General features: G+C 34.8%; 1 protein-coding gene across 10 annotated transcripts in view; it reads left to right on the top strand.

Moving 5' to 3' along the window:
• SOX6 (SRY-box transcription factor 6) overlaps window positions 1-24,799 on the top strand; it is a 375,192-nt gene that overhangs the window by 184,520 nt on the left and 165,873 nt on the right. For 9 of the 10 annotated variants that reach the window (XM_074885126.1, XM_074885127.1, XM_074885121.1 and 6 more), the window contains one exon: window positions 14,130-14,219. In XM_074885126.1, coding sequence (XP_074741227.1) covers window positions 14,130-14,219 — 90 coding nt within the window. Of the gene's footprint in view, window positions 1-7,317; window positions 7,460-14,129; window positions 14,220-24,799 lie in introns of all 10 variants that reach the window. The other variant, XM_074885128.1, reaches the window with a different exon arrangement.

Raw genomic sequence — 24,799 nt, 5'->3', positions numbered from 1 at the left:
TTATTTTCTTTGTATCAAAGTTCACATTTACACTGCTGTTTATAAGATAATAAACTCATTAGGGTGTTACATTTTGCTGAAGAAGGAAATAGTTTATTTCCTGTCAGCTAAAAAGCTTTTGGACAATTCCTGAAAATATCTGGATGTGGGATAATTTACTGAAAGGAATTCCTAAATGCAAGATCTTGTCATAATTCTTCTTACTTGCCTAAAACTGGAAACTTTCTGAACTTGAGAAACTTGAGCAATCTCATCACAGAATTAAAACAATTCCATGTGAGTTCAGTGTCCATGGGGTATCCAGCAGCTCTGGGATCTGAGGTGGCTGGTTCACCTTGGGAAAAGCTGTGCCTGTGCAGACTGCCTTCCTCCCTTCGCACAGGCAGAGCTACGATGCTCATTGACCACTGGCTTAGGCTGAGCACTAGCAGTTGTTCCAGCTGAGATAGTACGTTACATGACATGTATAGCTTTGAAAGGGAAAAGGAACAAAAATAAAGTAATTTATTCCATAGAGTTTAGGCCACTGAGTTCTGAAGGGTCTCTTTCACTAGAAGTAATTAAGATGATTCCTTATAATTTTTTCCAGGGGCCTCTGTCGGGAAGTACATTAGGTGGTGTACATGTAGCAGTAGTAAAAGCAAACAACAGTCCTTGTCCCAGTAAGCTCTCAGTCAAATCTTATGATGAGAGAGAACAGGTGAAAATATGATTGGTGGGGAAAAGTGGGCACCACTGACAAGGATGTTCATGTATTTGATACAAGGAGCCGCAGCCACAGTGTACCGCCTGCCCAGCCATACATAAGGTGGTGTAAATTATACCTTGCCCATAAATAAGTGTTTAAAAAAAGCTTAATGAACCACAGACGTGTAACTAGTGATGTCTGAGACTCTGCCTTCCTAGTACTCATGATTATATTAATAGTGTGAGTGCAAATGCGGGAGGAGGGTTTAAGCAGGTTTGCAGCCCAGGGATTAGAGAAGTGATTAGTTGACAAAAAAGATTGTATGGTTGTTTAAATATGGTTGTGGGTAATGTCAAGATAAAAGCCCCAGTAAGATAATTCTCATGTGGAGTAAAGACAATGAAAACGTAACCAAAGGGTAAGAGATTAATCTCAACTTTAATATATGTAAACACCTATTAGATGGACCAAACTGTGAGCACATGGAGAACATGGCAGCAGCCCACATTTCTGCCTTTGGCTTGATAGTAACAAGCCTTTGCACGTTCAAACCACTGTGATCACACTCCTTTTTCTGTATGAAGTCCATATGTACAACCTTGTATATAAAGGATCTAGCCTTATAAATCATGCAGTGGCCTTGCTAAAACCCCCTAAAAGACAGGAAGTATAGCTTACAATTAAGAAATATATAGATTCTGTTTTGAATTTTGTTATTCCTAGAGTACAAGTACATGAAGTGCATTAGACAGTGATCTACTGAATACAATAGGAGTCAGATCTTCACCTGTTACTCATGCACTGAATTTGGTAATATATTTAAATGAATAAGGCAATATTATAATTTTCTAATATATTATGTTATTTAGTGTTCGAGCAAAGATATTTCCTACCTGTCCTGTTCTCTGGAATGGGTACTTCAAAGATCATAAATCAGAACTTATAATGGAGCAATCTTTTGTGTAGAGGTTGTTCTGATAACATGAAATTTTCTATTGGCCCTAAATATGAGAAAAATCCTTCTAAACAACCAAATCTTTGCTAGATTTTTGCATCTGTATAAATAGTATATTAGAAAACAGAATAATCTACAATTTCAAAGTAGCTGTGTAGAATCTCATGCAAGCTTAAATTTTCAGGGAAGTTATGTGGCTAAAATTCAGGTCATTAATTTAAACTTTTATAACTACAGATTCTGGCTTAAATCAACAAAAGCAAGAAGACTAAATGTTTAACACAGAAATTGTGTAAATTATCTTTGTTATCTGCAATATAACTTTTCGTGAATCTTGAGGCATAATTCTCTAGACCTCCATTGCCTATTTCGTGCTTGTAGTGAGGAGGATGCTGGAAAAGAAAGGATGTTTCTTAGCAGAATAGGAAATAAAGAATAACTAAAACCAGGGAGCATGAGCTTATTGTGGTTTCCCTTCTCTGTACTAACGAAGATTTAATTGTACTGAGTATTTATTTACCTCTTTGGGTAGCAGATTTTGGAATGAGAACTCCCCAAGTATTATTAAATTTCTCCTCAGATGGTTCCAAATCACCCCCATTTTCTTCACTCTGAAATTTAATGTATTGCTATGCTACATATTTTAGGCAGATATATATGGTGATGAATTTGTGCACCAGCTTTGGGGACAAAAATTATTTTCTGCTGAGAAACATGCGATGAGTTAATGGGTCAGGTAGCATGTTACACTGTGACATCACTTGCTCTAAGCAGATAGGGGAACCTATACAGGTCTGTTGGCCTGTACATGGGGGATATCAAGATTTGCTCTGTCAGGAGAGCAAAAGGGGGCTGTGTCTGTTTTGCAGCACTAGAACAGGGTGCAACATACACTTTTTTATTATTGTTAGTGCTTTTAATTGGCAAAGTCCAGTGCAGCGAAACCAAAGTCCATTTCCTGTTCACCCTGTCATTCATTCAACATGATCAGTACCCTTCAAATCGCCACTGTTTCCAAAAGTGGCTACTAAATCTAATTTATAAGTCTGAGCTGTATATAAGACCAGGCTTAAAACTGTTTTAATTTTTCAGAATGTCTGCATAACTGGCGAAAGCTTTCTTCAGTTACCCAACAGAACTTAAAACATTTTAAAATGAAAATAATTTTTGTTTCCATGTAGATAATTTTTTATCTATGTATAATTTTTCTTACACGATTAAACGATATTTTTCCTCAAAAAAAATTCTGATTCATCCAGTTCACTAACAGGATGATCGTCCGTGAATGTGAAACTATCCAGTAGCTTGTTATGTCCTTGCTGGTCAACCTGAAGTCTTTGTGGCTATTAATTACTTATTCTTCAAGCTGTGCTCTGAAGACATGAATATTACACAATTGGCTGGGGTTTTTCAGCATAGTTTGTAAATGTGCTACAAACTAATTATCTTCTCAAAGTCTTTGTAAAGAGGAAAAAAGGGTAGTCAGTATACTGACTTCTCAGGTGTGGGACTAAGACTGTGACTTTAAAAACATCATTAATTTATTCGTTGTTCAGCTCAAGGTGTTTAGGTCCTGATTCTTTTCCAGAGGACCTAACTTTGTGCAGCAGTTTATATATAGCTATATATATTATAGTCTCAGTCTTTACATTGACTTTACATTGACACAGCTGCAGCTGTGAATATTCAGCAATTCCTCAAATACAACCCCAAGTTTTTTAAATTGAGCTCCCAGAAAATGCAACTGCGACCCATCATTTCTCCTTTTGCAGTTCCATCCCTCATTCATTTAATTTCTTTGAACTTTTGCAATGAAACGTGGCCAATGATCATATGGGGAACAGCCTCATTTGTTCTGCAGTTCCAGTTTATGCTTTTGTCTGGGATTGTCCCATGTGCTGAATGTAGCAAGAATCCTGTGGAAAAAAAAAAAAACCCAAACCAAACCAAAGTGTACTTTTTTTTTTTTTTTTAATTGCATGGTATTTTTTATTGAAAGAATGTATCATAATGTTTATTCACACAGGGGCTGAATTAGGATTTCCTGGACAACTTTAATTCTATCATTTCCATATCTTTCCAGTACTTGACCTTACAAAATCAATAATGTTCTTTTACAAGAAAAATATTGATGGATAATTTTCAGCTCTATCTATATAGAGAAATGAAAATTTTAAGATATTATTCTTGAAGATATTTGTGCATTCTTTTCTCAAATCTTTTCATGGATTTGTAACAAACCAGCTATTATTCCTGAAATATATATCCATGGCAAGTAGATTGGTGTTTGTGAGATTTGTAAACCTTTAAAGCTCTGTTTGCTGGAATTAGCTCAGGAGAGTCTTGCTTGTTCTATATTTGTATTTATACCAAATATGAGAGTTTGTTTAAGTCAAAATTTTATTAGTATAAAGGAGGCTATAGAACTGATTTTGTCAGTGTATTTTAGTGTCCTGGAAAAGACTGCATCATGTGCCATAGAGACCTTCAGAAATGGTAAATAAGAGAGGAGATTCTAGCTATTGTTTTCATTCCTTTGCGTCCTTGTTTGAAGTCATTTCAAATCAAGAGCATATTATTTTGCTTTCTTTGTATTATACTTTTACATACAAAAATGCTTAAGGATTTCTCATGAAAAATTCTTTTTGTTATACAATTGTTTTAATTTCAGAATATTTTATGTAAGAGCTGAGTTAAGATTTTTATACACAATATTAAGAAGCCTTCAAATCATTAAACAGATGTTTATTACTGCATTATTAGGGTAATGAGTAGAACATGATTTGGGGGAACAAAATAGAGGTCTTTTGAATCATCCATGTTTTGTTCATAAATCATCTGGTGTCACAAATTTTCCGAGGAACATTAATCAGTTTAATAGAAACTGATTTTTCTTGCTTTTCAGGAAGTCCCCTTACTCCCTGCCCACCCCCTAGCTAACCTGGTGTGGAGGAGGTTATAACACTTGTATTTTTGTATTATCTTTTGTTTAAGATGTTTTTATTCCCTAAAACTTTTACTAATATTTCCATAGTCATTTAATGGAATTTCTGCTTTGTTAAATGATACAGTACTTATTGGGCATTGCACTTGATATGAGAAGATGCAATAACAAAAAGGCCTGTTTGTGCTAACAAATAATTTCTTGAGTTGAGATGGGATCCTCTGCTTGCTTCAGCTTGATATGAGAATCTGGGAGAGCTGTGCAATGTTAAGAGAAAATAAAATCTGCCCCATGTCTTTACTAAGATAAGTTCAGTGAGTGAGTTTAGTACATAGCTGAACACAGGCTGGCAAGCAATCAGCAACTTCTTGAGCTACTAGGGAAATTCATTTGTAAAAGAAAGACACAACATGTCCAGAGGCCATATGATATATGATTTTTTCCAGAGCAGCTTAACAAAGAAAGATTTAAAGATTAAATTCTCAATTGTTTGTTTGTAGTAATGAGAAGAATGTCACTTCAACTCACAAGTGTTAGAAAAGAGTGGATACCAAAGATGAAAGTGAATTGTTTAGGGTTATAAAAGGACTGTATCAAGGAACAGAGGTATGAGATTAAGAGAAACAATAATTAGGCCAAATATTGGGGGAAATTTCAAATCTATTTAAGTCTAAGTAGACTTTGATGGAGCTGTGCTGATGAGTTCTAACTAAGATATTGGCTCAGTCTGTTCTTTTCCAGTCTGAGGAAAAAAAATTGATCTTTTAGAGCTGTTCAATACAGAAGGATGTGAAGATGTGGAAGCAAAGAAAAATAATGAAGGTCCTGAGATCTGCTTCCATTAACACAACTTTCTTTTGCAAAAATAACAAATATTGCAAATCCTGTTGATTTTGTTACTTTGCTGATACATAGTAAGAGACAGGAAAATAAGTGTATCATTCTCCTTTATTATATCAGTTTATGTAGTCTTTCGGCCAGGGATTGAAAGGAGATTGTGCTCCCCTTTTCCTGACTACCCTTGACTGCTATTGTATAAAGCCCAAGACTCTCTCGTGCCAATATTATATTTTCACTTGGGATGTAAATAGAGGTGTACATACTTAGGGAATAGGTGATTACATATAATATACAGTATACTATCATTGTAATGTAAATAAGGCAATGATGTGTACTTCCATGAATACAGCTAATCTAACAGTGAAATACACCTTCTAATGCAAGGGAAACTCTTAGTGTAGGAATGAAATGTACATGTAATTTTGATAGACACAGAAGATACTTATCTTCTGCTAATATGCCAAAACATTGCATCCAGGCGATTACACCGACATTTGAGAAAACTCCTTTTGACATACATAGTGTATTGTCTAGTGCAGTGTTCATGAAATTAACATTTTCCTGAAGTAATCATACACAATTAAGTGACCAAATAGTTCTGAGGCAATACAACTGTATTTCACAGGAACTAAATATATTTCTTCAAACTGATCCTGCATGTTTTAGTTGAGCAGTCATTAGCATGTTTATAATGGTTCTAATTTAGCACAACATTTTCTGAATTTTATCCTTGAGTCATTTACAAATTGTTCATATTGAGTAAACAAAGGAAACAGATTGCATTTTATACTTAGTAATTTATCTGAAAGAAGAGGGGAGGGTTAATTGTCTGAAAGTTTTGCTCTGTTTGGGGAAGTGATTCTAGTCTTGCATTGCTTGGCACACAATGCCTTTTTTCCCTCTGTTCTGGGGGAAAAGAAAAAAAAAAAGAATGGAGGAGTGAGTAAAATGAAAAATTAGGAGCAGGACAAGATTTGCCACTCCCAAAGGGGAGTGTGGAGCAGAATTGGAGCTGGCACGAGATTATCTAAAACAGTTGGTGCATTCCTTAATGATCAAGTGCTTGAGAAGTCCGGCTCTCTCTCACAGAGCATCTGTGTTGATGTTTATATCAGTGCCCTGCTGTATGGGAAAAGCATGCTTTCTCTGTTGCTTTTCTAAAAATAGTGTGGCATATAGCATTGTATGAGTTATTTTAAGAGAACAAAAACATTTGCAAGGTTAAAGGTTCTGCTTTTTAATAAATAAATAAAAATAAAGGTCAGAACTGTATCTTGGGTTATTCTTTCCATGAAATTCAAACTCCTTTTTATCTAGAGTTTTGCACTGAGCAGAATGCATTCTAGTGCTCTTTGCACTAGAGAATTCCTGTTGAAACAAGCCATTTTAGGCAGAATTGGTACAAGCTTCAGACTCTCTACAGTTTTTCCCACTAGCCACATCATAGAAAGCGGGTCTGGAAATCACCCCCAGTTAAATTCCAGTGTTTCTGTTTAGAATGTCTGTTTCATGCAAGATCTAGACCATTCAAGTAGTGCAAATGAATTCAGAGGAAAACCAGAACATTTTAATGCCTAATTATTTTTAGTGAGCTTGGAGAGTTTTAATTAAAAGTTAAGAGAGCTCTCCAAGCTCTTACAGTTCTAATTTTATCATATTGTGGAAATCTTGTCACTGTGAAAAAATGTACAGCAGTTGGCAGATTTACTTGGTTCCCTGTCCTAAACAAAACTGTAATGTTAGGTAGTCAGATCTCAGTCACATTTCCATTATTGCTCTTGCAAGAAAACATCTACTGTGAGCTGACTGCCTTTTGCATATAATTGTATTTAGGAAGGGTTTTTACCCTTTTTTTTTTTGTTTTTCTTTTTTCCTTTTTTGGTTTTACAGTACTGCCTACAGGTTGCACTGAGAGTCAGAAGCAAGTTCTAATTCATGACCAGAAATGTGCTAGGTGTTCAACAAAACCCTTGTGAGATATGCAGTCTGTGCCAGAAACAGCCAAGGCAGACAAAGAGGTGGATAGAAACAGGTCAGTATGAGAGGAGGGAGTAAGAAACTGGCCAGGATTGCTTGGCTACTTAATGACAGGAGCAAGATATAGAATTTAGGACTTCTTTTTTTTTTTTTTTTTTTTTTTTTTTTGTAATTTGCAGTAAATGTAGCAAAAGAAATTAGCAGGTATTCCTGTTCTCAATGTCATGTTGCTCTGTTTTGTGTTGTGATTATATTTGTATTTTTCAAGAACTTGGCTTTTGAAAGCTTATTAAATCAAGAAAATCTTGAAAAGTTGGCCAAAGAAATCAGTTCACTGGCTAACAACATGTCTGAAATGCCTTATATTTTAATTTTCTGTTAGACCACAACAATTAATTACTGCATGAGAACAGTATGGAAATTGAAAGGCTGAGATGAGATTCCCCTGACCTGCCTCTCCACTGACAGCAAGATTGAAGCCAAGCTGCTTATGAGCAGGAGACAGTGGCAGTACATTGCAACTATGAATGTTAAGCCTTCAGGCTGATTTTTGATTAGTTTTGTATTGTTGCTGTCTCCTTTTCTTTTATTTAAAGTTTATTGAAATGGAAAAGGATAATTTGTGTTTGAAAGAAGAAAAAAATGTAACTATGGCAACAAAGAATCTATTTCAGTAACATTACACAAACTTTACATCCTTGGATTAAAAAAGAATAGTACCATCCAGCAGTTAAGTTTCCGATAGTCATGGTTAAATTATATTTTTATTTCTCAAATCATGAATGTAAATGTAACGTTCTTAACATAATTTTGAATTGTTAAAAGATTATGAAATCGTATTCTTTCAAAGTGAATTAAATTAGCCTTTCGCCTTTCCCTTTGATGCCAAAATGTTAAGAGTTTGCACACAATTTTAAAATACGTAATAGGAAACCTGAAAATTAGGAAACGTTTTTATGATACTGATCTATGCTCAAGGAAATCTGATGGGCAGTGAACTCACAAAAGGCATGTAAGCAAGCTGTTGTCATGCACTCAGAGGTGGATCAGTTAATCAAAGGTCCCAACACTGGTATATTAAAACTCATCACCAGAATTAAAAAAATATACTTAATTTTCTGAATAATTCCCATTTTTAATGAATGGATCTAATAATAGCACCAATGGACATGGTGTTTTAATTTAATTGTAAATAACAAACACTGACTAGGGTATACCTAAAGTATACTTGACTTTTGTTGAGGAATATTTGTGGAGTACTGATTTTATTTAGACTTTTCTACTATGAACAGGTTTTAGTATTCTATGAAGAACACTGCAACAAACGTTCCTCTTTCAGATGGATGATGGATTGTGTTGCTATTAATTTTAGATGTCAGGTCCTTAGCTTCACCCACTTGAAAAAAGCACATTTGCACTTGAGGCATGGGGTGAGATGTGCAAAGGTACAGTAGGGAGCAAGACAACCAAAGGATAGCAACTGTAATGTTTGTTTGCAGTTTATTTGGGTGTTTTGGGGAAGAAGCAGATCTTCTCCTGTAGTGGGAATCCAGTGTGGTAGACCTTGTAGGCACACCAGTGTCTGTCCCAAGGAGTTCATAATCTCATTTAACATTCTTTCAAAGAAGAAAAAAACCCCACACAACACTTTTTCTCTAACAAATATTTCATGGATGCTGACAGGGTAGTTCCACTTGTGCTGTTTTTCTCGTCATATAAACTTGAATGAGGCATTTGAACTCTTGACAAAGGCTGATTAAAGGACACCTTTTCTCCTGTGGAGCTGAAGGCAAATAAATGCAATGCGAGTAGCTTAGAGAATGTAGAACATTAGAGATGGAGGAACTTGCATATTGTTATGTAGTCCCAAAGCCTGCAAAAATACGGTCTTTTTATGTTTAGTGATATCTACTAAATTGTAATGGGGTATAACTACAGACTATAGTTCTGAAATAAAGATAAAGATACCACTAATTCTGTAGTATTGTTCTAAAATGCAGAAAAGAAGTTTATCCTCCTCTTCCTGAGGATGTGATAATGTTTTAGAACAGTTTCTCTTGTAGCATGCCTGATTTCTCTTCTAATTCCTCTACCTTGTCTTACCCAGTGCCTCTTTCCTTGAGATGTAACAGTTCAGATACACGTAGAAATGTCACCCATACCTTTGACTGAATTATATTTCTGTATTGTTTATGAACTTGCTATGCATTTGCAATCATTATTAATAAATCAATGTGCTTTTGTCTTCTGTCACAAAGTAATGTACGTATTCAAAAAGAATTGTATGCAAAGCAAGTCATGTTTTAGAACTCATATCATTAATAATTATCAGTTTGCAGTATTGTTACAACATGTTTTGAGGGAAGCTTATTATAAAAGAAATAACAAGGCACTGCACAGCAGCAAGAATAAGACAGTTCAGTTGATCACTGGTATAGGTGTTATAAATATGCCAGTCTGTACTATAGTATTTTATTAAGTCTCAAAAAGTCAAAGCTGATTTGAAATAATAATGTCTGACAGTCAGTGCTTTGAAGTTTTGCTGCAGCACTCTCACGTTTAGGCTTTCTTTTATGTATGACTTTACCATAAAAAACAAAAACACACACACGGCATGAACGCTTTTTTTTTTTTCCTTGTATCTGTATTTCAAAGAAAGTAATAAGAGGCTACTTCAGTGAATTAAAAGGAAAAAAAAAGGAACAACCCCCCAGAATCGATGAGCATAGGTGCAGGCCACTGTAAGGTCATACAGTATTCATGTAAGCTATAGCTGGGGTTTGTAACTTGTTGAAGACTGTAAAAGTGAAATTAAAAAAAAAAAAGGAAAGAAAAAAGGGAAGAATAAGGAAGAGACAAGAGGCAAAAGCTATCCTTGATAGGAACAAGATGACTTTCATTCAGTCGGAAGAACTTGAGAGCTTGGCTGTGGTAGCTAACACACTCGTTCTTCATCACCGGTCGTGCAACAAAGAGCTGGATTCCATCCATTCCTTGACTGATTGATTACCCAATGGACAAATGTTAATTCTTTTCATCGATGCTTTGTCATTGTGGAGAGATCCTTTTCATCTAACACCTAGGCTTTTTTTTTTTTTTTTCTGCTTATTTATCTTTTAACATCCTCTTCTCATTCACCTTTGCAAAGCTGTCATGTCTAACAAGATTCTCACTGTACTTTAAATTCCTTTAGTCTACAATTAAAATTGCTAACAAAGTATGTAATAAACTGTGATATTAAATAATACTCAATGATTTCATTTAGTCAGCTCAGTCTAATTATACTTAACCTGTTTGTTTGTCCTTGAAAGAAAATTTTTCCTAATTCACAAGAGAAGAATATAAAGGATGAGAAGCTGTGTGTTGCTAATATAATAAATTGCTCCAGTGCAACTTCACAAATTTGATCTTACATGTGTCAGTACAAAATATGCTACTTTGCAGCATAAGCCCAACTGTGGTTTATAAAGTCAGTGAGAAGAGCTAAAAATGTATAAATGCTAATTTCTTTCTTTGCTTCTTTTATAATTGTCTTTAACAAGAATACCCCTGAATTTTGAAAATGTCGGGATCCACAAGATTTTGGAATGGTGCTGAAGCAGAGCCTCAGTGCAGGGAGAGTGATGCAGTGCAGATGTGAATTCGGGCTTCTTCAATGTTCAGTGCTGGATTCTGAGTCGATGTTTTGTTTCTATAATGAATCAAATCAGAAAATGAATCAATATGGATGAAGACATTTTACTGATGTCAGAAGATATCTTTATAGATTTTATATGTATGGAAAAATTAATTTTCAGAAGAGAAAAAAGAAAAAAATCCCTTTCTGATTCACAGACCTTTTCAAAATGTGTATTTGTGAACACAGAATACAGAACTTGAAGGGAGATATGCCTTTCAAGTATAAGCCTTTATATTTTAGTTTCCTGTCTAATGTGGAGGACCTCCAGAGAGCTTTAACACATATCATTATTTTAAATTCTAAAAATCATGCTGATTAAACCTGCTAATTCAAAATTTACAGGTATTTCAAAAGAGCTATTTCTACAGTGTTATAAAAAAGTTTATTAAAAAGCTTATTGTGTGTTTTTGTAATCTTCCCAATAACAAAATACAGTAGGTATAAAATGTGTAGTCAGAGCTATAACATAGAGTTTGAATAAGATAGTGGTGTTTAAAGAAATGTTTCTTAAGGATTTTTTCGTCATTTATAGAGATAAAAATTGTAACTGGCAATAGTATTATATCAGAAAGAAGACACCCAGATAGATCTGTTTTCCACTCCATTTCTTTCTCAGTCTCTCTTTAGAAATATGTTTTTTGCCCTTACGTAATACTACATATATACATGAGTGTTCTTAAGAACAGTAAGAAGAAATAAAGCAAGTGCTTCTGAGGAAAGTATTTTATCAACTCCTGTGATATGCTAATTGTTTCTTTTTTTTTAATTTAAATGTTTTTCCTTCTTTGTATGAATTGAGGAAAATAGCGAAAAGGCAGTAGAATACATAACTTATAGCACACATCTATAAATTTTAAATAAAACTCTAAAGCTCTTTTTTTTTCAGGGATGAGGGGTCTGAAATTTTGGCAGGGGAGAAACACAGAAACATCTTTTTAAACTAATGATGATATCACAAAAAAGGACAAATTATAATGTTCTATTGATAATTGATGGTTATTTCTTGATTCTTCTATTATCAGGCCAGAACTCATAAAAGTAATAAGTGCCTCTTATTGTTAAAAGTAAATTGTTATTATATAACAAGTATTTTAACATTGCCTATTGCAACTTACAGCTCCTTAATTTTGTCTCTTTCATAGAAAGATATAATTAGTAAATAAATTGGCTTTTCTACTGAAATATTACTTCAAAAACATTTACGAGCTGTGTTGTCTTTCCACAGAGGCTTGCACGGTGAAAATGTGTTGCAATTAAAACCTGATCTTTGATCTTTTGGTAGTTACAGTTTGGTTTGCTTTCAACTGGTTTTTGGTGGTTTTTGTTTGTTTGTTTGTTCATTTCAAATGAGTGATGCTAATGTGAATTTTTAGTCTGAAACTACTTGCACTCTATAATATGATTTGCTATATGACCTTTTTCTTAAACTTCTCCCTCCATCTTTAACTCCTCCTTTTGTGACCTCTTTGAATGCTTCTCCTCCCTCTGAATATTTTTAGAATCCTCTGAGGTGGAACAAACTGTTACCCATTGCATTGATGTGATGTGTTGCCATTCTTAATCTGGGCTTTTTGCTTTTGCTTTCACTGGTGTGAGTGCTTCTGACTGGACTGCTGACATGAGAATTTGAGCCATGATTTGGCCGTAATCCGCCGGTAATTTAGGAGAAGATATGTTAGGCTGAATTCTGCCTTCTTGTATACCCCCGTGTTAATTCATAAGTGACTGGAGTGGGATCAGTAGAAATGTTATCAGAATTTGGAACATTATTAGTTATTTAGAGAGCACTGTGTAAATTGATCTCCTCCTGACACAAATGGCAGCTTGCTGTGAGTTTCTAACAAGCTAAGGTGTATGGCTGTTCCCAGGGTATGCACTAAGAAACAATGTGCTCAGCAGCGCCCAGTGCGATACGTGGTCTTACAGTGAAGGCTCTTTGCAAAGATTCATTTTAGGAATAGAGTTGCATTTAAACAATGTTTTTGTTATCTTGCTAAACTGGGCCTAAGAGTTTTCAAGGAGTTTAGCGTAGACATTGTTGATGAGTCTCTCTACCAATGAAAGTAAATGTATAATGTTTAATGGAGATTCTATTATTACTAACTGGGAAGGGAAAATAAGTGTTAGTTTGTGTGTAAAGTTTTCTTGATAGTGGTTTATACATCTGAATTGTGGTTCTTAAAGTCATAAAACTCTGGATCACAACATCAACCATGAGAATTCCCATCTTAAAAATCAGCTTTCGTAAATTATCTGGAAGCTTATGTATAATTTAGACTTCAGAGCCAATTAGCTTAATTTAGGAACTGAAAAAAAGTGTTGTGCTCAATATCAAATTTTCTAGTGGAACTGGGTTCTGATCATAGGAAACTTACTGAGTCCAGTCTTTTACTTTCTCCTAAGTGTAAAGTCTTCAGTGACAGTTTTGCCTACAGCAGGCCTCCCAGATTGGGACAAAGATTTGAAATGTATTCTGAACTTCAAATTAGGAAAGCCTATCTTCTAATCATTGCATGTTGTTTATAGTGTACTGAGAAAATTTCTGATACTGTGAACATCCAATATGTAGAGTGCTTTTATGAATTCCATGGAGACTTTATATGAGTAACTTTTGCATTGACATGGGTATAAAAATGGGTTTCAGATGTCACTGTGTGCCAAAATTCCAAAAAAAGCTTCTAAATCTTCATGTATAATTTCGAGTGTACAATCATTCTCAAATGAAAAAGACAGAATTTGTATATACATTGGCAATCTATGCATGTAAATTGGCAGTTAGCATGCATAAATCCTGAACGCGGTTTTTCTTTCAATTAGACCCTTGTTAAATCCATAGTAACTCCATTAACCTCAGTGGAATTACTTTGGATTTATAATGCAGTTAAATAAGAACTCTGTTTGGCTACAAGTTCATTTCCCTTTGAAACTATGGTCGAACTAGTACAGGGAGAACAGTTTTAAAATGAAGGTGACACCTGTTTTCCTGATGTGTGAGAATATATTTGATAATTCCTCCTTTTTTTTTTTTTTTTTTTTAAAAAAATAGATTCATCCTGCATGGAAAAGCTGCTTTCTAAAGACTGGAAGGAGAAGATGGAAAAATTAAACACAAGTGATCTTCTTGGAGAAATTAAAGGTATCTCACTAGATCAAATTTTAAATGTTCACATATATTTTAAAAAAGGAATTGAGGATTTTTTTAAAGTTCAGAAATAATAATAGAAATAACAATCGTAACTAGAGAGTGCTTTTCTCTTTCCAGTCAACTCACCCTGTGAGTTTTTTAATGTTTATCTTTGAGCTGATGGATGCGTCTGCTAAATAAATAAATTGGAGTATGTCACAATCAGTTATAAGCAGTATCAAGGATGTTATCACAAACACCAGGTTAGTTACATTAGTTCATTGACATTAGCCATATATCTCTGTGACCAGAGGAAGAGGAATAAACATCTTGAAAATATGGAGTTACTAGTACTTGGTACCGTTTCTTCACAGTTACATGAACTATATGTAGAAACTGCTTTCAGATTATAAAAGGGGGTAGTTCAGTGATTACTGTTCTAAATCTTTGATTCAAAATTAGGAAAAAAAAGAATATTTGTTTATATTCCTGCTCTTCGTGGGGAGGAACAGCATCTCTGGATGAAATTCAGGACCTACTGAAATCAGTGCAAGTTTTATTGCATATATAGACAGTACTTTCCAGTAATTCCAAGATTTGTTGAACCAGCAATCTAGTAAAAGTAGAATTCTCTTGACAGTTAAATACTATGTAGAAAACTTGAAGTGTTTTTCCCCACCCTTCAATTCTTCCATGGATTTTCTTTGTGAAAAGAAATTCAGTGTTATTGATTATGCAACAAATTAAAAAAGTGTTTTCTGTGCTGTGAGAAGGGGTCATAAGGCATGTTTGAGGAGTACACGAGGTACCTAAGATTTATTTCTCTTCATTGCTGTAATTTTATTAAATTGCAACTACAAATATGTGGAAACAAAGAATCATGTGCATCATATTAATAAATCTTTACTAATTTTTTTTTTTTTTTTTTAAAAAGAAAGATGCTATTTGATGAAAATGGATACTTAGGGTTTTGCATTTCCACCAGGGAAACATAAGGTAGTTCAATTTTTTTATTATACAAGCAGTTGAAAGGTGGTCTCTTTCTAATAAAGAAGTTATAAGTGGTTCCTTCAGAGGATTCAGGACTAGAATCTGTTGGATTCTCCTGTTGGATTTTTTTCGTAGAATTGTGTCAATGCTTATATATTAGGCAGATAAGAAATCCTATAGTAATGTCAGTGGCAGAAATATAGTATGCAGTTTCACAGGAACATGTTAAAATTGACTGTAATAAAATCCAACAAAATTATGTCTTGAAATCACATTCTATTTAAAGCCGTATTGTCTCTTAATAGTGTGGAAAACATTGAATGCTAGTTTGTCCATTAATTGCACAATATAGCTACTTAGTCTTTAAATAGAAACTACTTGAATGCTATTAGGGAATCAAAATTAAAAGAGGTGGGATCTCTAGCAATGCAGAATAATGTTCTTTATTCTTTTATATGACACAGAAAGCTTTTTCATGGGCTTTCATTTATTAAAAAAAAAGGTTGTTCCTCTGGATTTATGTAATTCCTCCTATTTTCTTAGTATATATATTCACTGCAGAGTGAACAGGTAGAGTTCTTGCTCCTAACCCTTTCTCATTTACCTACAAAGCATTCTCATTCAGATTTGGAAGAATTTTCAACTCATTTAACTACCTTTTCTGGGGGTATAGCCTATTAGCTCTATAAAAAGAATCACCTGATTAGGCTCACCAGGTTTATGTGTTGACATTTGGTTAGTTTCCCCAACTGACTTCCTGTGTCTCATCCCCAGAAACCTACCCTTAAGAGGTCTTAATGTCTGCAGTATTCCTCTCCACTACTAGTTGACTTCCAGACACAATACTGAATCTTTGCTACTGCAACTGCGTTTAACATTTTTCATGAACAAGCAGAAATAGAAAAAAGCATACACAAACATGGAAGATAAATAATGGTTGCTGTTATGTCCTGCTTTACACTTGCCATATTCAAACCTCTTGACAAAGACATTAGTGTCGTTTTATAGAAGAAGGAAACAAGGTTCAGAGTTACATAGCAGGACTCCTTTCCTTTGGGCTCCCAAGCTAGTGGCCTAGCCACTGTCTGCAGGCTGGTTAGCTCCTGACTGATAAAATCGCTATCAACCTAATAGCCTGGTATTAACTCATATTAGCATTTTGTTCCTTAAATCATCTCAGACAGAAAAAAAACCCCACCAACAGTCTAGCTCATGGCAGCATGAAAACCAGATTACAAGAAGGAAATAAAGCAAAGTAAGGGAATCAGAGAGAATTTTTAATCTGCCAGAGAAGCATACTTTAAAAAAAAATCTTTTCAGTGTTCAAGGTGGTAGATTTCCAAAACATGAAGTTAATTTTCATAGTGCTGAATGAATTTCCAGTTGGGTAACTGGCAGGGCATGCTGAGGTCTGAAAGAACTACTTTTGAAAATGTGTTGTCTTTGGGAGGTCAAATATATTTTTCCTTAATTTCCATTAGATTCTAAATCAATTTATTTAACTGGCTGATACTTTTGGCATTTGTGTGGACTTTCTGCTCATATTACTGAGAGCCTAACTTAAAGATGTGAAGCGATGCAGTAAAAATAAATAAATTAGGGCATTAGGGGAAAAAAATCTTGATTATAAGAAAGTGAGGTGTGGTTCTGTGTGCTCTTTGCACTGACTGTTACTGGGAGTTGTTTATTTTAGAGAGAAGGCGTTGTTCTTGCTAAGGATAACCTGAGCACATACTCTTCCTCTGTGCCTGCACAACTACAGCCCTCCCCCCTTCAGTGAAAGACTAGCATCTTGGTTGTGGGAAGGCAGTTCACTAAGAATCAGTGCCAGAAAACAGGATGAAAGCAGAAAAAAAATGTACCACTGACACAAACTGTTTCTATTCATGTTTGGGAAGCACATAGATGAGAAGAAAAGATAATTGGCAGAGAGCAACAGATAAAAATGGTATTTTCTTGCTTTACCTTCTATATTTAGAACACAATACTGTTAATCAAGATATAATTATGAACTATGTCTATTAATTCAAACAATAGAAGCCAATACAAAAGTAACAAACAGTGAATCATTTATTTTTTCTCTAAGTGGGATTGTCCCTGTTCACAATTACTCTTGTATAGTGTGCTTCATTTGTAAAACTGCTTTTTCTGAGTTTCTTTATTAGGATTTCAGTTATTGATAATGGTCCCAATTCTTCCTTGAATTCCAGCCAGACAAGCCATTGACTTCAGGGAGGTTGCATGAAACTCAGAGGAGCATTTGGCAGAATGCTTTGTAGTCAAATTCCAGTGGTTAAATAAGTCCGCTTGTTCATTTGATATGTTTATAAATGAAACACATAGGTCAAATTTTCAAAGGTCTGTAAAGCAGTTGAGCTGAGTTAAATGACCTGCTCACCTGGAAAAAACCCACAGCTGCCTATGCAAATCATTTGATTGTATGCTATTTGCCAGTGTGTGCATGCAACTATATATACTTAAGGTATACAAGCAATTTGTTAGGCTTATGTCCAGCTTTTGCAGTGTTGTTTTTTATATAAAAATCAGGATCAGGGAATACTTTTCATCCTAATTTTTGTTATCATGTATTTTAATACACAAAGTGATGCGGGTCTCTCTTCTAAATTTCCAGGTATTTGGGTGCACAGGGTTCTGTCCTTGTCCTCCCTTGCTGCATGTATTCCTCTTGCTTAGTTATCTAGTTTTTCTTCAGCAGCCACAGCTAGGCAGAGTAGCATCATTTATCACTGTACAGAGTCTGTTTTAAGTTTTCTGTTTCTGTTCCAAATATAAATCTCTGGAATAGCACAGTCTTGCATGCATCAGGCAGTTGTCCTACTGAAATAGCCCGCAATGGTCTTTCTCAGCATGCAGGGTCTTTGAAGATCAAATAAGAAAGGTCAGTCTTTAAGTAACTTAAGCAATGATGTTATCGTGAAAGGGTCAGAATTGGTCTAGCAGTCTTATAGAAGAGTGACTCCTGGGTCACTGGCTACTGTGTTGCAGGTTAGCTCTCTGGCTTCCATCGGTGGTGTTTACAGCTGGAACTATCTATATTTATAGGCATTGTGACTTGAATGTCACATGCTGTCTTTGTACAGTATACTCTATTTTGGGAAGGATAGCGATTGATGTGTCCATAGCTTTATCCAATACAGAAGGCTGTTTACATTATGTTTCCCGTGCTAATTCCTTCCCCTTTTATATTTGCTGGTTTATTAAAAAGAGCCTAAAACTCCTATTTCATGTGACATGTACACATTTAATGGCCTCAGAATATTTGGATAGGTGGGAGGCAGCATTCCTGTTTCCTAGGAAATGTTGAATTTAGTAAAATGAAGCAACTTCACCCCACTTGATAGTCTCCTTGTAAAATACATTATAAACATTATTGAAAATCAGATTTGTCCCTGGTATTAGAACAGAGAAGACATTGAAAGAGGTGTTTTCTAGGAGCAGTTTTTTGTGTGTGCGTTACTGACTGGAAGAGAACAGTGAGGCACAACTGTTTGAATCTAGTAATTTAACACTATCCATTTCTGGAAGAGTCTTGGAGAGAGTTCTGCATGAATGAATCCTTGAGAAAGTTATGGTTTCTGTGTTTTTACAGTGAATTAAATTTTTTCTTAAAATATGCATGATTTACAAAACATTTTAAAATGCTATTTTTGCTTCCATTTTATAATATTTGTCTTCACAGATAAGCTTTTGGGTGTTTCTTGGTGCACTATATCAGACGTGAAGACCATTTTGAGGAAAATAAATCTGATGTTTTCCTGTAGCCCTGACCAACACTGTAGTCTGGATTTGCAATAATTATTTCTCAGTATAATTGCTGAAATTTCTTTCTCATGAATTCTAAGGGTATATAACAGTCTGCCTTATAAATATGTATAAATAAATATATATAAGTCTTATATCACAGAGGCACTCAGAGGTTTTTAATTATGTCACTTTGTATGGCTATAGACGTTTCAAAGCTCTCCTTTGTGCTCTCTGTTATAAACATATTTTATTTCTTTTGAAGTCTGTGTGATATACATACTAGCAATTAAAAACCCAGCTCAGGCTTTGAGACACAAGGTCTTCTTAATTAAAACTCAAACAAAAGCTACAAGCAAAAGCCCCACTATATGATTAAGGTCTAAAGTGTTATGATACATTAGAATCATTGCTAACTGCTAGGATTTAAAAAATCAATACACAGGAAATAGGATCAACTGGTTCCAATTAGTGAAACCAATCAAAGCATCCAACAAAACATAACAAAACAACGCAACCCAGAACCCCTACCCCCAAATCCTTAAGAAATTGGTCCTGATTAGAAATATACCACAGGCTATAAAGGTTTCTTATAATGTATTTATTACCATGATCCAATGAAGTGATATGTTTAGCTTTATGTTGTAGATCTCCAAATCAGAGAGATATTTTTGTTTTGCCATTTCTCAAGCCATTAGCATTTTGTGTAATGTGTTACAAAAGCTACATTTCCAGGTCTAACCTGACCTTCTAAATTTAGTGGTAGCTTTCTGAATGACTGAATATTTCATAAGCACTTTCAGCAGTTAATGTTTGCATATTCTTTAGTCTGATTTGCTTGAAGAAGGTAATGGATTCCAAAATAAAAATATTTTGGTTAAACTTACCATGCCCCATTGTATCTATTTGTTATGATTAAGATACTGATATAATTAGTTAGACTAATCACAAGTGTGAACTAGATTAAATTATGTGGTCTTATGTCATCTTGACTTTTTTGGTATGAAATACTTTTCTCCAGATTCTGGATTTAAATAGACAAACCCTGAACTGTACAGACAGAGGGTGGTTCTGTGGAAATGAATGGGACTGCTCACTGTACAGAGTGCTATTATTTAAATTATGTACATGTAAGTCTTGGCAGGCTTGAAGCTGTACTTAGTGAAAAAAAAAGAGTAAACATTTTTATTGCTCTGGTCTTTTGGTCAGAGGGTCATATTTCAGTAGCACCTACCACAATCATGCCTGCTTCTAATGTTAAAAGTTAATGGCTATTACCATTTCTAGTTCTTAAAACTCCACAACTATAAATTACATTGTAATCAACCTTTCACATAAATCGTTAGCCATATCTTTGAATACATTTTATAAATAATATCCACGAGGGTGCATGCCGTATATTTCCAGGCACACAATGAATTTTTTACTCACTGCAATCACATATATCTATATATTTTTTACCTGACCAGTATATGTTTCTAAGCTTAACAATTCAGGGCTAAATATATGAACTAAATATATACTACACTGAAATCAATGGGACAGTTCACTTACATGATGTGTTCTGTGGAACTCTGTCCCAAGTAGCGTACTAAGAAATAGTATCATCTGTTCATGAGAAAAAGGAATAAGAAGGATAATGATGCTAATGATAAGGGTGGTGAGGCCCTGGCACAGGTTGCCCAGAGAAGCTGTGGCTGCCCCCTCCCTGGAAGGGTTCAAGGCCAGGTTGGACGGGGCTGTGAGCAACCTGGGCTAGTGGAAGGTGGCCCTGCCCATGGCAGGGGGCGTGCAAATAGATGATCTTTAAAGTCCCTTCCAACCCAAACCACTCTATGATTCTATTTTTAATTGCCATTTATTTTTTTAGCAGAAAAAGGATTGAATATAAACTAAAAAGTACAAGTAAGTTTTTTTCACTTTTTCTTTGAAAATTTGCCATTTTCTTCTGTTGGTATGTTGTTTTGGTATTGTATATATGTATTTTTAATTTTCATTATATCAGTAATTGTTTTTTTAAATAAATATGGAGTCTTTAGTTGTAGTCAAAAGGCTTCTATGTTGAAGAAGTGTATCACCACTTGGAACTTAAGGCCTTCTCTTCTGACAGTGGATGTCAGTGGCAAATATCCTTTTGACTCAAGTCTCAGCTTAGTCACCAATGAAATTGCTTACCTTTAGCAAAATAAACTCCTACAGAAGACAAATATACAAGTTCATATGAAAAAGCAAGTGCATATGTAGGAGTCTGTACTGCTAAAACAAGGGTGGAAGCTCTATTTCTTGTGTTTCATCATACTTCAGTGCTTTGGGCTTTTTGTTGCTGTAGACATATAAAGTGAAATTCTAACAAATTAATGAATGTAAGTATTTTTCTAGAAAGATGCATATAGGCACAGTACTGAAAGGACTGAAATTTTCTGATTGATTTGGATTCTGTGGAAACCTGTAGCTGCACTTTATCAGGAGTTTCATATTAAGAAAATCTTTGATTCAGTGTCAAATATAAAGAACATATTATCCTGTAGTGTTCTGTCTCTATGGATACTGAGCAACCTGGGGAAGGGTGTAAGGAAAGGGCAAACATACAGTATTATTTCCTCAATATACTCTTCCAATTTCCCACGAAATATGATTAATGGTCTTCTTGATTCAGAGGTGGTACATTTGGGTTTAATGGCCCTTGATAGAATTATCATCTATGAACATGTCCAATCGCTTTTGAACCCTTTAATAGACAGCTGGAAAGTCTGTGGGGATAAGCTCAGCAGTTAACAATATGCTGTATATTTGAACCTAGTACCTTGTAGGTGTCCCCTAAATCTTGTATTATAATGGACAGGGAATGGTTGTTCCCTGTTCACCTTCTCTGTTATACTACATTCAGTTGACTCTTCAGGTTGAAAAGTAAAAATATAGTTATTTATTCCTTACATCATCCTTCTCTGCAGTTAATTTGGAAAGAAACCTTTTGCACAAAATATCCCTATTCTGAGCAACATCAAACTTTGGCACTGTTTAATGAGACCCTATGTCGCAATCTTTTCAGCTCAGTTGGTTTTAAACTCCCTTTCTGAATAGGGAGTCGGTCTTGAAGTGGGGTCTTGATGTATGGATGTTGTGTGGAAATGAGAGCATGCTGATTATATCAAAGATACCAGGTTTTGTTTAAGAGATATATAAAAATACCTTATTGGGAACTTTACAAACTGTGGACCCGGGGGTAGTTCAGAAATGTCATATGTAAAACTTAAGGAACATAACATTACTACTCAGAAAAAAATGAAATACGAGCACTTTTGGGAAACTCACATGCAACTGAGAATAGCAAGAACATAATGTGCAACCTGACACAGCCACTGTCTCAAAAGCCTAAGCTCAGTGAGGAATAGAAGAAGAAATACAGGAAGGGTTGTCCTTGTTCTGTCTAAACAAGTTGACCCTTTGGAAGAGGTTAACTATCAGTATTTTTTTCAAGAGGTCTTGATTTGTCTAACTGTGTCACCTCACTTCAGATCTGACCAATGACATCTGACAGTTTTCTGCCAAAGGGCAGATCTAGCCAAACTGGGCTCATTTTCCTTGTTTTCACCTCCGCCTGCCAACATTAAAGTGATTTCAGGCTAATAGGGATCCCCTTGCTCCAATCAGGTCATTCATGATACCACCCCCTTACTTGGTGGGTGAATTGGTCTCAATACACCATCTCCCTTCTGTCTCTCCCCTGGATATTTATTTTGGATTAAAGTAAATAATTTCTCTCTTTTCCACTCCCACCAAATTTTTTTGGTTCTGGCATGATTTGCCAATACAGAAAATTTTCAAAAACACTAAAAAGATGAAGTCTCATCAATTAAATGAATATATGAATTGTAAATCAAATTGAGAGCGCTATATTGAAACAGTTTCCATAGGAAATTTGTCTGAACAGAGATAGAAACCTATTAAGGACATAGTCTGACCTGATTCCATGATTTCATTGTAGGTATTAACCTCTGTGTTAATAAAATTAATAGATTTATACCCAGGCAGCTTGATAAGAAGTGGTTCTTTGTCATTAACTTTAACACTGAAATCCTGTTATTATATACATATTTTTTCTTACCTTTTTTTCTTTAAATTGCTGTTAGTTTGATCCACATATGCTAATATTTACCTTGGTCTGCATCAATAGAATTATCAAAGTTTAAAGTTAGTCATGTTGTCATAAATGTTCTTTAAGGGTTATACAAGATTAAGCAGAGACCTGCTCAATAGCTGTTTAAAATTTGTTGCCCCGTAGATAGCAGTAATGAGAGGCTAACACACTCATGTTGGGAGTGAATCCTCATGTCTATTAAGATTTGTTTGAATAGGTTTCCATCACAACAGGTGCACAATTATTTTATGAGTAAAATATTATCAGCCTTCCAAATTAGCCAGGGCAAAATGCAAGTTGTCTGATTAAATAATCAAACCCAATACTTAAAATGCACTTGATTTCCACAGGAATTTTAAGATGCTAAGTCCCAGTCTATCAGTGAAACTGTGATTGTTTGCAGCATGCAAGTAGCAGCTTGTAGAGTATCCTGTTTGGTATGTTTTACATAATTCATCCTACATTATACAAGACAAAACTGCTAAAAAAGCATATAATAATAGGTTTTACTTCTAGTCAAACAATTTTAATCTACCAATGAAGGTATTATACTGTGCATTCAAATCAGAAAAAAGTGGGCCTCTAATGGGAAATAGTTTGAAAGTGTTCTGCATTCAATTAGGAGGCACATCAGTTTAGAAATACAAAACCCTGTGTTGTTCTTTAAATAATTTAGTTTATGAAGGGGGAGGGGAAAAAAGGAAAATCCTCTGAATCTGAAGTGCAGTTTGCAGTGTGGAGATCACATATGTCACCAGTTATTGAAAAGCTCAGTAAACACAATGACTCAGAGACCCAAGAAATGGGTAAAATCTGAAACAGTAGTTTCACCACGAATGGAAAACAGCAATGCAGCTGTCAGATGCAGATTATATACAGGTAACAATCTTCATATCTGAATCTGTTTGTCAATCAGGGAATGCTATGAATCAAGAGATGGGATCTCAAATACAAAACCACAAAGTCAGAGACAGCATCTGGAGGAGCTCCAAGCCACAAAAATTAGGGAAGAAACACAGAGGGCACAAAAGCTGTAAATGCTTGCATGGATTCTGCCTCTATATACATTGAATTTAAATAATTGTGTTGATACATCAGTAATAATAATTGCTGATAAAAATTATAGTCCTTATTTTGGGCAGCAATATGTTTTACTAAATGTGAAATTAAATGCAATTTGTATTAATTAGGGATAATATGAAAGTATGTAAGTGGTTGACATTTCCGACATTTTAAAACATACTACTATATGTGAAGATCTTTTGCATTTGTTTTGACTTGGAAATGCTGTAGATTGATAATGTGTTCTGTTGAAATAAGATCACAGTTCTAACCCTTTAGATCAGAAAATTATTTATAGACAAGGTTCACCATACTTTGAAATTTAGTTACAGGATTTGATCATTGATGTAACTGTTTACTAGACAATTGTAATTCTTTCTGGAAGCTGGAATACAGTCTTATTACAGATACTAAACCAAAATCTATTGTTAAAATGCGGGTGGTGTACTGAAGTTGCAGGATTTCAAAAGTCGGTGTAGTGTATACAGACATCTTATGTAGGTTTGTACAACTTAAGGTTTTCTAAATGTGGGAAAGCTTACAGAGACTTCAAGTTTAGATTGGTAACATCAAAGGAATACAAACAGAGGTTTACTAAGGAAGGTAAAGAAAATAAAATAGGCATAACTGTTCTGTGGTT

The sequence above is a fragment of the Strix uralensis genome, chromosome 15 (assembly GCF_047716275.1).
Source record: "Strix uralensis isolate ZFMK-TIS-50842 chromosome 15, bStrUra1, whole genome shotgun sequence".
Classification (NCBI taxonomy): Eukaryota; Metazoa; Chordata; class Aves; order Strigiformes; family Strigidae; genus Strix; species Strix uralensis.
The sequence above is the reverse complement of the archived record's forward strand: the minus strand, read 5'-3'. Positions and strand labels throughout refer to the sequence as shown.